The sequence below is a fragment of the Artemia sp. Qi Xiang Cuo genome, chromosome 13 (genome assembly GCF_049724085.1).
Source record: "Artemia sp. Qi Xiang Cuo chromosome 13, ASM4972408v1, whole genome shotgun sequence".
NCBI lineage: Eukaryota > Metazoa > Arthropoda > Branchiopoda > Anostraca > Artemiidae > Artemia > Artemia sp. Qi Xiang Cuo.
This window is the reverse complement of record NC_142806.1, coordinates 67,463,728-67,477,335: the sequence shown is the minus strand read 5'-3', so window position 1 is coordinate 67,477,335 and position 13,608 is coordinate 67,463,728. Positions and strand designations below refer to the sequence as shown.

Here is a 13,608-nt window from a genome sequence, read left to right as displayed (position 1 = left end):
TAATGCACAGTTAGTAATATTAGTTTTGACTAGTTCTTACTAAAAAATTATTGTAAAAAAAGTCACATTTTAATAAAAGAACATAACTTTAAGACAAAAACAGGTCAAGGCCACATCTTTGGATTTCCAGCTGCCAAATTTTACTGCCAACTAATCAGCTGCATAATTTTTCAATTAAAATACCAAGGAAAGAATATAAAAACCAAATAGAAATGGATCTATGACATGTGTAAGACAATAAATAAAAACTGTCAGCCAACAGACAATACATTGTCAATTCAAAGTAATTAGAAAAAACTACAACAATTGCTCAAGGAGTGCCATTTTGATACCAACACTTTTGTTGGCTAAAAGTATAAATACAAGTTTCAGGTTTCATGCTAGATGGCACTGAATGCTTTGTCCTTAAGAGCAAGTTATATATTTAATTTTGCAAGTTCCTCATTTGCTGCAATGTAAATATCTCATAAATCCACAGGTGCTCCTACTGGGCCCTTGACAAGTGAAGATAACTCCCACTGGCAACTGCATGCAATCTACTATCCACCTCTTTTAAGGTCTGCGACAATTCGGAAATTCATGGTCGGGTAAGATTCTTTCCGAATCTCCTTCATTAAATCTAGAGCAGCCGTAACCAACTTGTTTACATTAGCCGTTGGCTTAATATTTAGAAGTCTGTGGCATTTCATCTCTGCATAGGGATCAACCATTTAGATATAGAACAGCCACGCTCAGCCAATCACATGTCTAGAAAATATTGAATTTTTAAAAGTGGCGTCATTAGTTTCACTCGCCACTAAGTAGAATTTTTTTTCCATTTGTTAGTTTTACAATGATTTGAAAATGGCACACTAAAATTGCAAAGACTAGACAAGTATCTTTGTTTTAAGCGACCAGACGTAAACTAACTAGATTTTACCTCTCTTTTGAAAATTGAATTGGTTAGGATAGAGGTAAGATTTGATAAAAGCTTCCCAGAAATAATTAGACAGATATTATGACATCTTTTTAGTAAATCTGATGCCCAAGCCCCACTGTATGCTCACCTATTGAGAAAAAGGCCAAGATTTACGAATAGGGTGTGTTTTTCTTTTATATTCGTCACCTTTATACTACAGAAGCGGAAAAGTGAAATGACGGGAAACTAAAACTTATTTTGTTGAAAAGCCTGTTTCATTATTTTTCGTTCTCTAGTATTATCTGCTAATACTCTGTCTTTAAAAGGTTTTGAGTTTCAAAGTACAGAGTGAAAAATGTTGTTTAAAGCTTCCGTCTGTGACAATGGTAAAAAGAATGTCTTAATTTTTTACTTTAATTGGTATATTCAAAAATTACGCTTGAAAGTCGAACACAGCCCACTTCTCCAAATTACACACGGAATAAGTAATTTAGCGGTTATATTCATTCGTAACTCTGCTTTAATCCATAATTTTGACTATGGATGAGAGTCTTAGTCCATACTCTGAGTCTAGTATTTGATTCTTAAAATCCATTGAAATCTTGATTCCGGGGTCTTTTTTCAAATGCATTACTTTTATTGCTTGCAAAGATTGAATTTTATTAATCTTTTAATTTTGTTTTTTGTTCATTGTTTTTTTTTCACATTGACTTTCCGTGTTTGCTTTTGGTTATTTATTTGTCTTTTTGGCATTTTCCTTAAATATATTTTTTTGTTTGTACTGAAGATGAAAGGCGAAATATCACTCTCGAAATATCACTTTGTGTTTTTTTTCCAATATTTTGGTTTAGCCTTAAACCCCATTTGTGATCGTTTCTTCTTCATTTTAGTGCTATGCATAAGGCAACAGCATAAGGCAACATGAAGACAACACATCTGCGCACTCTCTTCCGCCACTCCAATCTATTCAAGTTTTCGTCCATTGCGTCCAGAGGTTCCCTCGTTACCTTTTCCCATGAAATAACAGTTTCTTTTCAACCCTCTCTCCACCCCTTTAAGTAGACACTTCTTTTCTTTTGACACGATGGCTTAAGTTTATAAGACGTCTACCTTAAAACGAACAGAGATGACAATGGACAATGTTGCCATTATTAAAGCGAAATAAATGAAGTCAAAACTCAAATGAAGTTAACAGTTAAAAGAGCCTTTCCTAAACCAACAAAACCAATATAGTAGTCATAAATGCCCTTTGCCAACATATATTGCCACAAATTAATGCAGTGTAAAAAACCCTCCCATCTCTTTAATGCCAAGGGTGCCCTTTGTGCTTGCCCTTTGTGAGTAAATAAATATATTAAACTGAACGTTAAATTTGTCAAGTTCATTTTCTAAATTTTTGACACTAAAGGATTTAAAAGGAATAAAACGTTGAAAAAATAACGTATTGTGAACTCTGCTGATCATAGTGCTGCATTATATAAAGCACCATGATGTTTTGGATGGCAAAAACACAATTTTAAATTGTGCATGAATGCCAAGCGGCAGAAGTTTAGAAGCTTATCACCCTTGGTTTGTAAAACGTATCCCAGTCTTATTTTAGGCACATATAGTTTATTGTTTAATATACCTCCAGTCAAAAGAGCACCTAAAACTACCCTCAAACTATTTTTCTGGAAAATTTCTAGCACTTTTTCCTCAACATTTTGAAGCGCCCACTTTTCCGAGCCTTGCTTGACCACTATCATTTTTTTTCGTAAAAAATGGGCCAGGAAAAAAAACATAACATTGAAATCACAACATATAATAAAAACACAACATATAATAATAAAAAAAAGACTAAACAATACCTCTTACTATCAAATCAGGCCACGACGCATCTTAACCTGTTTTGGACGACCCAAAAAAAGGACACTTCAACTGTGATACATTCTTCGGAAAAAAAGTAAAAATAAAAAACTCTGACTCCTCCTCCACTCCCCCATCCCTGCTAAACATTTAATCAACAATTCTAAAGATAATAGATTTACTTTGGATCTCAATATTACTGTGCATCTCAATATTTTGATCTTAATTTATCAATCAGTAGATCACCAATTTAGTGCGGACTAAACAATACCTCTTACTATCAAATCAGGCCACGACGCATCTTAACCTGTTTTGGACGACCCAAAAAAAGGACACTTCAACTGTGATACATTCTTCGGAAAAAAAGTAAAAATAAAAAACTCTGACTCCTCCTCCACTCCCCCATCCCTGCTAAACATTTAATCAACAATTCTAAAGATAATAGATTTACTTTGGATCTCAATATTACTGTGCATCTCAATATTTTGATCTTAATTTATCAATCAGTAGATCACCAATTTAGTGCCTTGGAGCACTGCACTAGACAATGTTGCACACAAGAACGTTTGGATTGGCAGAACCCTGCGTGTTGCAATGGAATTCTCCCTCAGAAAGTAGGAATTATGAATATAAGTAGCTTTTTGTTCTTCTTTTGGAGGTAAAATACTGAAATTGGAACTATATACAGAAGATTGACAAATCTCTTGATTTAGGAAGGTACAAAATCGCTTAGCTTAGTTGATGAACAAATAGATGAAATTGTATAAATGGCGACTGTACGAATACATGGCTACCGCACGACTTAGAACTCATTACAAGAATTTTTAAATTTAAGCTTTAAAATATTTAGAATTTTAAAATTTTTTAGTTATGGCTCGGATTTGTTTCTACCTAAACAGGAAAAAAACATCTTAATGTCAACAGCGAAGCCCATTCATCACATAAGCAGACATTTTGCACTGGAATTTCATAAAGAATGAATGAATGAGTAGGATTTTTCAATTTAATGGACAAATAAAAGAATCTTGTGTTATGCAAGTGTGTTATGCAATAATTACGCAATACTATGCAATGCAATACTTACGCAATACTTATGCAATGCAATACTTACGCAATGTTATGCAATACTAAAACAAGTGTGTTATGCAATAATTACGCAATTAATTAAAAAATGGTAAGATGAAATCCTGTTTTATGTATTGAAACACCTAATGTGACCCTTTTTTTTCTTGTAAAACCAAGAATTATTACTAATCCCTTTAATCCGAGCACTCTGGGTCGATTAGTCCAATAAATTAATGTCATTTGGATAAATGAACAATTTTATTTCCCACTAAAAGAGATATGTCACTGAAGGACCAATACCAAAATAAATGCAAACAATATTAAATTAAAGGCATATCAAACAGCTCGTGGTAACGAACTGTAAGTAAGGAGAGACCCGGCTCAATAGTACCCAAATCTGTAAAAAAAAAACGGAATTTTGATACCAGTAGATACACCAAAAGAATTGGATTTTGATGCTGATTTCAAATAGTTAAGTTTCATCAAGTTTAGTCTTAACTATCAAAAGTTATGAGCCTGAAAAAAATTGCCTAGTTTTCGAAAAAAGGGAAAAACTCCCCTAAAAGTGATAAAATCTCAATGAAAATCAAACCATCATATTCAGGATATCAGAGAACCCTACTGTAGAGGTTTCAAGGTCCAATCTGCAAAAATGTGGAATTTTGCATTTTTGCCAGAAGAAAGATCGCGGATGCGTGTTTATATGTTTTTTTTTTTTTATCCCGGGGGTGATCGTATCAATTCAGTGGTCATAAAACGTCGAGAGAGGGCTGATTCGAACGGAAATTAAAAGTTCTATTGCCCTTTTTAAGTGACCAACAAAATTGGAGGGCAACTAGGCCCCCTCCAACGCTCATTTATTTCCCAATGTCACCTGCTAAATATTGTGAGATTACCATTTTGTTCAACATAATCAAAGACTTGATAACCATGTCTTTGAAGATGACTTAATCTTCCACTGTCACCGGGAAACGGGCTCCAAGCTATGAACTTTGCCCGTCGTTTACACATAGTATTTGTTATTTGAAAGTATGTAGACTTTATCAGGAGGGATTTCTTCCGGTAGGGGGGAGTGTCAGAGGAGGCGGCTACGTGGGAGGATATTTTCATGCAGGATATTGTCATGGGAGGAACGGACATTTCTATGATGGGGCCGCTGGATTTCACAGCATTATTTAAAAAAACGATCAGAAATTAAATAAAAAAAAACAATTTTTTCAACTGAAAGTAAGGAGCAACATTAAAACTTAAAACGAACATAACTATTACGTATATGAGGCGTTCTCCCCCTAGTCAATACCTCGCTCTTTTTTTAGTACTTTCAAAAAAGCTATCTATTCTAATTAAACGGCCTTTGTGTTTCAAGCGTCATTGTTAAAGAATCGGAACAAAATCCGAACTTTAGCGTAAAGAGTGAGGTATTGACTAGAGGGAGAACCCCTCATCTACGTAATAAAAATATACGAATATAGAAGTTCGTTACGTAAGTTATTTCGTTATTTACGTCAGATCAAAATTCCGAGAAATCCATTTAGCCAAAAAATGTAAAATTAATATGCAAATTTCATTTTTATTATTCATGTACAGTGGACCAAAATCAAAGCAGCATTAATTCAAAAACATTCAGAAATTCAATAAAAGAAAACAAGTTTATTTTAACTGAAAGTAAGGAGCGACATTAAAACTTAAAACGAACAGAAATTATTCCGTATATGGAAAGGGTTGTCCCCTCCTCAACGCCTTGCTCTTTACGCTAAAGTTTTTTTTATTGTTTTATCAAATAGAGTTCTGAGAAAGAGTCACACTTTAGCGTAAAGAGCAAGGCGTTGAGGAGGGGATAGCCCCTTCCATATACGGAATAATTTCTGTTCCTTTTAAGTTTTAATGTCGCTCCTTACATTCAGTTAAAAAAAACTTTTTTATTTATTTAAGAAATACAAAGGAACAACGCAACTACTCGATCATTGATGCAAGATAAACTCGTTTCCCTTTAAAATTTTATAAAAAAAAACTCAGTATGCCCAACCCCTTGCAGATCATCCGCAGTATTATTTGGTATAATATTTATTACTCATCCAATAGTCAAGATGTCTGTTTGTTAAAATCAGTAATTTCTGAATCCCCTCTACTTTTCCATTTGTGACCTGTATAGAGAGATCTGTATAGGGAAATATCAGATCAATTTCAATTTACTATAATTTAATTACAGACCAATCATAATATCTTATGGTAATAATATACTATAGCTTAGTATAAATTAAGAAAAATAAGGCTGAAAATGGTGAAAGTCAATGTAATGGAATTAACTTTAAATTATTATTGCTAATTTAACAAGTAAGCGTATTTTTCACCGAGATAACAAATGAAAAAGTTCATCTCCTTTTTAGAATCTATTTTGGGTTACCTAAACTGTTTTCCTTCAAAACATACCGAACATACCTAGCTGGACATTCAAAACATACTCGTAGTATGCTTTGCAAAAATTTATACATTGCATCACAAAAACATTGCCATATCTAAGATGGCAAAAGGGAATAGTCATTCGAATAATTCGGCATATTGATAAAAATTTTCGTAGAAAACAATCATTTCATTAAAAATGCTTAATTTTTCATATTTGTTTTTTAATTCAAAGTTTAAGCTTATTCAAACATAATCTTAGTAACATACTAAAATTACTTCAGTAATTGTTTAATTTAAGTTTTTTTTTCAATTTTTAGCGAAATATTTATTTTAAACAAAACATTTGAATATTATCCATATTTCAATGTTGTAATCTTATCAGGAAAGTTCAGGTGAGAGTTTATTGGAAGTTGAATTTCAGACAAATCCTTTATACTTCAACTGTTTTAAATCCATTTATAGGATGACTGCAAGAGACCATGCCCTCTGGTGAGCATGAATTTCTGACAAATCCTATAGTGTTGTTCAAAACTTAAGACCATTCCCTTTAAGTTTTCTGTCACCTTTTTGCTCGCCCTTTTCTCTTATGGCACTACTTATTGAAAAAGGTTTTCAGCCTGCGAAGGTTATGCACAGATTATGGTGAGCATACTTCACCCGTTTTAAATCCATTTATAGGATGACTGCAAGAGACCATGCCCCCCTCTCCATTAGGTGTATCTTTATTGCTAGATATAAGGATATTAGAAGAGACCATGCCTTCTTCTCCTATCGAGCTTCTAAACCTGTTACCAGGTAATAGTTTAATACTAAGATAAATAAGGAAAATAAATATAACAGTGTTTCACTATTTTTATTTTCTTATCCTTTTTCTTATTCCTGTTCTACTATTTTTCCTGTTCCTGAAACATTTTTCTAGTTTTACTGTAGTATTTTTCATTTTTCCTGTTATACTATTTTTCTTCCTTTTTTCCCGTGTTTACTTTAGCACTATTCACCTTAATTATTGTCTAAATTAGTATACAGACCTTGTGAAAAATACTCACGGTCCTTATTACACTTATTTTCCATTTAAGATAAACCACTACACCAACTAAAGGAAGCTTAAAGAGAAGTATTTTATCGTGCGACTATCATTTTTAGGTATGAAATGTTAGCTCAGCCGCAACGTGACCTAACGGCAGAGCAGGCAGCGGAACGTCTCCGATCAGTCTCTTTGACCCACTACAAATTTCAGTCCTGACGGAATGCTGTGTATGAAGAGTGAGCAGGAAATTTGAAAGTTTAAGAAGATTTTTAGAAATCTTTGAAGTGTAAAGCTCGTTTACGTTAACTAATTATAGCTGCCACTATTAAACTTTTTTTTTTTTTTATCAAATTCGGTTCTTTGCTGAATACAAGTAGGAGCTTGGAGGTTCGGTTCGGAAATGACCCTAGGCTATAAGCCTTACAAATGCTAATGCTTGTTGATTTTGTTCTTTTTCTCTCTCTCTGTCCTTTTGACAATAGAACCAAACTGTTGATAAGAAATAAGAGCAAATGATGATGGATAGGCCCATAAAATCAACAAACTTTCGTATATAGCCTAAGGTAATTTATGGATATATTGGGTGGAGGGAGGAGCTAGGACAAAGTTGCTACATAATTGACTATTATAGTTGGAAAGAGCTTTGAAAGTAGAGCCTTATGGTAAGTTTTTCTTCAAAAAATGAAAGAAGAGTAATGGTATGTAAAGTTTCTTTTACAGAGCAAAAGAAGTGGTATCCCGTTCCTCATTAAATACTCTTTCCGATTGTTACTTTCACAATTGCCACATGCCTCCCTATGAATTATAATTTTCTCTTTTCCTCGCCATCATCGTTGGTTGCATAACGTTTTCCTCACCATTATCACTGGTTACCTCTGCTAATCATTCGTCCAGCCAAAGATGAATTTTAGGGTTAAATATTCGAAAAACTGTTTTTTCGATTGCAAACTAACTTCCTACTGATGATTTTTGCTCCAAAATTTTAAGTTCATCAAAGGCAGCGCGCTGGCGCTGCCTAAGTAAAGAACGATGTGGGCATAATGTGTATTTTTTGTTTTTTTCTCCATACCCGGGCACTTCGTATCGAAGGAGTTGTCGTAGAAACTTCGAAAAGGGCTCATTCGATTGGAAATTGGAGTGGCTAGTGTCCTTTTTAATAGTCGAAAGGGATTGGAGGGCAACAAGCCCCCCCCCACGCCCCTCATTCCCCCCAACATATCCAATCAAAATTTTGAGATATCGATCTTGTTCAGCGTAGTTGATTTCCAGATAGAAAATGTATTCTTGAGGAGACAACTCCTCCATAACCCTCTGGGTAAGGGTTTTAAGATATGCCCTGAGGGCATATAAGAACAATGTTGGCACAATGTACTATTTTTTTTCCTTCAGAGATGCGTACTTCATAAGGAAGGGGTCGTCTTAGAAACTTCAAAAGAGGCTCATTAGATTGAAAATTGAGAGTTCTAGTGCTCTTTTCAATAATCGAAAGTGATCGGAGGGCAACAAGCCCCCCCCCCCCACGCCCATCCGTTCCCTAAGCACATCTAATCAAAGCTTCGAGATCTCCATTTTGTTCTGCATAGTTGATCTTCTCATTGAAAATATGTTTTTGAGGAAGAAACTCCCCCCCAACGCTCGGGGCAAGGGTGTTAAGATATTCCCTGACGGCATATAAGAACGAAGTTGACACAATGTACTATGTATTATTTTTTTCCTTTAGAGAAGGGCACTTCATATGGAAGGGGTTGTCTTAGAAACTTCAAAAGAGGCTCATTCGATTGGAAATTGAGTTCTAGTGCCCTTTTAAATAGTCGAAAGTGATTGGAGGGCCACAAGCCCCCCACGCCCATCATTCCCCCAAACACATCCAATCATAATTTTGAGATAGCCATTTTGTTCAGCGTAGTTGATTTCCAGATAGAATATTTGTTTTTGAGAAGGACACTCTCCCAAAACCCTCAGGGTAAGGGATTTAATTTATACCCTCGGGGCATATAAGGCTTTTATAGAAGGCTTTGCCATAGAAACTTCAAATCAGGCTCATTTGATAGGAAATTCGGAGGGCTAGTACCCTTTTTAATAGTCAAAAGTGATTGGAGGGCAACTAGCCCCCCCCCACGCCCATTATTCCCCCAAACACATCCAATCAAAATTTTGAGATAGCCGTTTTGTTCAGCGTAGTATGTTTTTGAGGAGGAAATTCCCCCACTACCCTCAGGGCAAGAGTTTTAAGTTATACCCTGGGGGCATATAAGGTTTTTTTAGAAGGCGTTGTCGTAGAAACTTCAAAAAGGGCTCATTCGATTGGAAATTCAAAGGACTAGTGCCCTTTTTAATTATCCGAAAGTGATTGGAGGGCAACTAGCACCCCCCCACGCCCATCATTCCCCCAAACACATGTAATCAAAATTTTGAGATAGACATTTTGTTCAGCGTAGTTGATTTACAGATAGAAAATATATTTTTGAGGAGGACACTCCCCCACAACCCTCAGGGCAAGGATTAGAAGTTATGCCCTGGAGGCACATAAGTTTTTTATTGAAATCTTTGTCATAGAAACTTGAAAAAGGGCTCATTCGATTTGAAATTCAAAGGGATAGTACCCTTTTTAATAGTCGACAGTGATTGGAGGGCAAGTAACCCCCTCTCACGCCCACCTTTCCCCAAACACATCCAATAAAAATTTAGAGATAGCCATTTTGTTCAGTGTAGATGATTTCCAGATAGAACATATATTTTTGAGGAGAACACTCCCCCACAACCCTCATGGCAAGGATTATAAGTTGTACCCTGGAGGCATATAAGGTTTTTATTGAAATCTTTGTCATAGAAACTTGAAAAGCGGCTCATTCGATTTGAAATTCAAAGGGATAGTGCCCTTTTTAAGAGCAAATATCGATCGGAGTGCAACTAACCCCCCTCTCATGCCCACGATTTCCCCGAATGCATCCAATTAAATTTTTTAAATAGTCATTTTATTCAACGTATTTAAAAGTTTTAGAGATTAGGTTTTTACGAATGACAAACCCTCCCCCAAAAGCCCTCAGTGCAAGGGTTGTAAATTATGTCCTGGGTCATATAGTTTTTATTGAAAGCGTTGTCGTAGAAACTTCAAAAGGGCTCATTCAATTGGAAATTGAAAGGGCTAGTGCCTTTTTTAACAGTTGAAAGTGATTGGATAGCGACTAACGCCCCTCTCATGCCCACCATTTTCCAAAACACATCCAATAAAAATTTTGCAGGCCAAACTTTAAAGTCTTAAAAAACGAAGGGATTTAAAGTATTATTTTCTTTTTCCCTGAAAAGACCATGTCAATATAAAACAAACAGAAATTAATTTAAAAAACTGTTTCCACAAAATAAGTTTTTCAAAGAAAAGTAAGGAACTACATTAAAAAAAAATTAGCAAAATTAAAATCGAATAATCTACCAAGCTTGAAACTACCACAATAAGCATCGATAAATAAATGAATCCCAAAACGAACAGACATTACAATAATTCACCAAATCAAGCTAAGAACAAGCAGAAATTAACATAAGTTGGGCGCAAAACCCCCATGCCTTCCCAATGCCAGAACAAAATTTGTACTTTACTGAAAAAATACAAATGAATGTGCATTGTCAGTTTAATATACATATACTGATATTTAGTAATCAAAATGTTTATATTATTTGATTTATTAGAGTTATAAAAGTAAAAACATTTATATTTTTTCAGTAAGGTGCAAATTATATTCTGACCTTGGGAAGGCATGCGGGTTTTGTGCCCTACTTATGTGAATTTCTGCTTGTTTTGAGTTTCATTTATTTATCGATGCTGATTTGTGGTAGTTTCACGCTTTATAGATTATTTGATTTTATTTTTGCTAATTTTTTGTTTAATAGAGTTCTTTACTTTTCCTTGAAAAATTTATTTTGTGGAATAAGTTTTTTAAATTAATTCTAAAATAAAGCAGTAAGTGACGATGTTGAGGTGATCGAGGCTCAAATTCAAATATATCCATCACCAGATCTTCTATCCATGCTTCCAAATCGAGATTAAGCTCTTATTAAATTTGAGCTTTAACTTATAAAAAGAAAGAAAAACCACCACCTGCCACTCAAACTATAAGAAATTCAGTCAACTGTTTGTAGTTTAGCCGAGCTTTTTTTACTTCTTAATTTTGTTTTCAGTCTCGATCAAAAACAAAGTTAAACACCAAGGCCGTATCCAGGGGGGGGGGTAGGGGGGGTTACCCGGTTTGAACCCCCCCCCCCCGAAATTTTTTACCGACTCGAAAATAAGTAAAACCTAGGTAAAAATCAGTAAAATTAGTCGAAAACTGAGTCAAAAATTAGTAAACCCCCCTCCCCCCCCAAAAAAAAAGTCAAAAATTAGTAAAACCCCCCCTGAACGAAAATCCTGGATACGGCCCTGTTAAACACTAAAGTAAAAAGCAAACAAAAGCAGGCACTTTTGTTTCTGATTTACTTTTTGGTTTAGGGTCATACCTCGTATATTCTTACAACGAATCCGTCCGGAACTAGGACTTTGTTCAATTTTTCAACGCGGTTAAGGTTTATAGTCCCTGTGTAGTTTTTCTTGTCTTAATTTTCTGCCCTCGAACACTTTTAAAATATTAACAACATCTTGCAATTTTACTATCATTTCATAGTTGAGATTCAGTTCTATCCATTTTCCGAAATATGTTTTGAAATTCTCTGCACACGGTTTTTTCGATTAAAATATTAGTTGAAGTTCAAGTGAAAAAAGAACAATTTTACAATTTTGTGTGCAGATTTAAATCCTCCAAGAAAAATTCAAAGTTATTTTATAATTCTGGTTTGAGAATGGATAGAGATAAAATTTATTAATAAAATTATACAAGTATCCGTTTTTTTGTGTAAATTATAGCTGAAGCTTTGTCGCTTGTTTTAGAGGGAACATATACCTCAAATCTCAGCACAATAATAGTTCAATCGCAAAGCAGGATCACAATCAAAAGGCATGTTTGTTGGAACAAATGATCATTCCGAATAAAAAACAAAACTCAAAAGTTCGGTCTGATGTCAGGAGCGCGTGTCCTAGGTCAAAAATTGGCACATGAAGTGGGTTGGCTACCCAGCCCCTCTGAGCTTTCAAAGGGGCGCTGGAAATTTCAACATCCTCTAGAATCAATCCACTCTTCAGTTCTGTGACCATCCTTTCTATACAAAGTAACAAGAAGGTAAAAATACACGAGAGACACGCCACTCTTTACTTAGTCTATTGTTGATTCTGATAGACCACTGTTATGTTGCATAACTGTAGATAAAAAAAAAAAACTTTTTTTGTAATAGTTCTGAATCTGTTCTAGTTCTGATCCTTCTGATTCTAGACAACTGGATAAACAATCGTATGGGACAAAATACGTATATTATTTTGTAATAATCCTCTGCTTAAGAAGCCATAAGAAATTTTGACAAGTATTTTAATGAATATCATTTATTGTCACTGTTTAATATTTTGATACCAAGAATTTTTTTTTTAAAGCTTATCAAGGTTGCCACCTGTAGCACGAAAGTGATAAATGTAGCACTAATGCATCATGTGTAGCATTGTGGCACGTGCTACGTTGAATGTAGTACTTTTTATCTTACGTGATTGAATTTTAGCATTTTCGTGATATAATTTTTTCCATTTGTTTTGGACGAAATAATAAGGAGTTTGAAAAAGGAAAAGATTTATTAAAAAAAAAAGCGAACGACCTTTTTGCTGTGTTTGTTTTGAAAGATTGGCACGAACTTTAATAAAATCGGACATGGGCGATAAAAAGTTTTAAATAATTGATTCGGTACTTATATAATATAACGCCTAAGTTAAAATCTTCATCTAAGTAGAACCTGTTTCTCTGACTAATCCTAATGAAATATCGCAAAACATGATGAAAATATAATAGTTTAAAAACAAATTTGGCCTATATATTTGCACATCAGGGGGGGAGGGGCTATAGCGGGTCTGCATGTAAAATGTGTTAGGTACAATTATTCTGCATATTATAAAGTAAGAAATGTTTTCGAACTTCACACTTTCCAAAAATTTTACGCCCCCCCCCCTAATGTGCAAATATAGAGCCCAAATTATATATATTCCATCTATTCTTTCACTTGTCTCATGCCAAGCTGAAAGAAACTAACAAAGACACCGGTTCTACAGTTCGTCAATGGTTAAAGAACTTAACATAGGAGATATAACATAAAACTATCATTCATTCTATTAGAGATAAAAAAACAAACAAGTTTTTTCAACTGAAAGTAAGGATCAGTAGCGGAGACCCTTGACATTTCAGGGATACACCAATATATGAAAGACAACTGGACTAAATTCCGAACCTACATCTAAAAATGGCCT

The 13,608-nt window shown here is 34.6% G+C and overlaps 1 protein-coding gene across 2 annotated transcripts in view; it reads left to right on the top strand.

Annotated features, from left to right (window-relative positions):
* Positions 1-7,585, top strand: part of Galt (Galactose-1-phosphate uridylyltransferase) — a 50,880-nt gene extending 43,295 nt beyond the window's left edge. The window contains exons 6-7 of one of the 2 annotated variants that reach the window (XM_089098683.1): positions 479-587; positions 7,355-7,585. In XM_089098683.1, the coding sequence (XP_088954809.1) occupies positions 479-587; positions 7,355-7,454 (209 nt within the window). In that variant the 3' untranslated portion in view covers positions 7,455-7,585. The remainder of the gene's footprint in view (positions 1-478; positions 588-7,354) is intronic. The other variant, XM_089098684.1, reaches the window with a different exon arrangement.
* The last annotated feature ends 6,023 nt before the right edge of the window (positions 7,586-13,608 follow it).